Source organism: Trichechus manatus, unplaced genomic scaffold (genome assembly GCF_000243295.1).
Source record: "Trichechus manatus latirostris isolate Lorelei unplaced genomic scaffold, TriManLat1.0 scaffold00392, whole genome shotgun sequence".
NCBI lineage: Eukaryota > Metazoa > Chordata > Mammalia > Sirenia > Trichechidae > Trichechus > Trichechus manatus.
In genome coordinates this window covers 41,335-43,384 of record NW_004444328.1, presented here as the reverse complement: position 1 = coordinate 43,384, position 2,050 = coordinate 41,335, and the positions used below count along the sequence as shown (strand labels likewise).

Below are 2,050 nucleotides of genomic sequence, written 5' to 3'. Positions count from 1 at the left end.
GTTCTCACATGGTCTGTTCAGAAAGCTGGGAATTTTCAGCACCTTTCCATTAGCTTAATCCAGGTCTTTTGTGTCTCTGCAAGGAAACATCCATTAACCACTGAATGGAGCTAAAGAAGAGGAATTCCATTAAATGCTTCTTGTCTTTTTTGTTTTTATTATGTGACAGAAGACTCTCTGAATTAAACACGATATTTCAACAATCGTGCAATGTAGTCCAGGACCAGAGATTCTTGAATAGAGATTTCATTCTTCCTGTCCCCTTGTTAACTCTGTGCCAGTTCTTACCTGCAGGGGGTGCCCAGGGATGGTGGGTGACCCATATATGGCATTGAGTGGTGTCAAGATTTCAGTGCCCCCTAGGTCTGCTTTCATAAGATTAATTTTCCTCACTGCCTCTTCCACTGTATGTTGAGTATACCTCACACTATCCCTGAGAAAAATAAATACACCCAGTTACATGATAGCTACTTGACATTGCCCAGTGTTGAGTCCCTGCACTGAGATACCCTCAAAGTAGAATAACTTTACTTGAAATCCCCAATGCCTAAGTCAAGTCTGCAGTCACCCCTTTAGCAATGTAGCCTCTTTCTTTAAATATCCTTTGGGACTCCCTGTGGTCTTTCTGGAAACTCACTGGAAGAATGACTCATAGGAAAATCCAAATCTAAAGACGTTGGAATAACAGCCTACAGGTAAACTCTTCAGCAGCAAAATCAGTGTCTCCTAAAGGTAAGAAAAGTATGAGGAGACAGAGTGAGAAACGACCCTTTCAGACACATAATTGCTGACAAATCTAACTCTGAGGGATGTGGGTCTTCATCCTCCCTCATCCTTGAGGTCCTTATATTCCAAAGTCAGCCTCAGAGTGGCCATGTTAGTTATAGCTCAGATGTGGAACAGGCCCATAGCTACAGACAGACCCCAACTTAACCCCTGAGATTCATCCTTACTTGAGCATGTGAGCCTCAAGAAGGAAAAAAGACAGTGGTTTACCTTGGCAGCGTCTATGCGCAACTGGGATTTATCCCGTTTACTCATGGGGCACTGCATACTTCCTGACTGGTTCATGAGGAAGATAAATTATCCACAGGTGATTGGTGGCTGAGTTTCTGGGATATTGGGATAGGAACTCACCATCACAGTTGACTCTTCCATAAAACAATCTATTGAGAAAGGATAAGGACACTGTAAGGCAAAAAGAACTCAAGAATCCTAAAGGTCTCAAAAATCAATTGTAGTAAGTTGAAAAGGGAGCTGAGAAAGAACTTAATCTAAAACACTGCATTAGATTCTTATACCAAATCTGCTTGCAAAGGGTTTGAGGTGAGTTATAAACATCTAAAAGAGATACAAGCAAAACAGATATGAAACAGAAGAAAGAGGGTCAAGGCACAAGCCCATTTCCTAGCAGCTAGATAAATGCGTGAAATACATTGTTAAAATGTTCCAGTATTTGCCAAAACAATCAGGCAAGTTTATAGGCAGAAACAAACCTCTTCAATCAACTCACTGGGAAATTTACTACAGGCATCTTTATGTCTTTAGTTACAGTTTTGAAAAAAGTGATGTTCATGTGGACAATCTTACAGCGACAAATTACAAGAGCTGAGAGTATAAATGTCATACAACACTCAGGTAGGCCCATCTGCTTTGGGAATGAAGCACTCACTGATACTCCCCAAAACAAAGAAAGGGACACACTGCAATGAGTGTCAGATGCTAATGGCATCATCCAAACAACAGCTTGGGGAGCCTGGCCTATTTGGCAGTCGTTCAAAGCCATAGCTGTGATTTTAACTTGGCGAGCAAGTGAAAGCTGGAGCAGGAATTGAAATGTTACTATTGAGATAAAGCCAAAAGGGAATGGTTGGGTTATACCATTTCTAGTTTTACAGCTCAGAAAATATACAAGGACATAGAATTAAATACTCATATCCTATTTCTATAAAGTGATTCCAGGGTTATAGGTTTAACTCTGGATAGCTTTGTGATTCAGTCTGTCCACAGCACCTGGTTCAGTTAAATCTCTTCCGGATGGGATAGATAC

At 40.9% G+C, this 2,050-nt stretch overlaps 1 protein-coding gene across 1 annotated transcript in view; it reads right to left on the bottom strand.

Annotated features, from left to right (window-relative positions):
* The window catches only part of VWA5A (von Willebrand factor A domain containing 5A), a 43,683-nt gene that overhangs the window by 12,884 nt on the left and 28,749 nt on the right, over positions 1 to 2,050 (bottom strand). Inside the window, 3 exon segments of the mRNA XM_012559919.1 lie at positions 289 to 433; positions 638 to 726; positions 997 to 1,166. Of these exon segments, the coding sequence (XP_012415373.1) occupies positions 289 to 433; positions 638 to 726; positions 997 to 1,166 (404 nt within the window).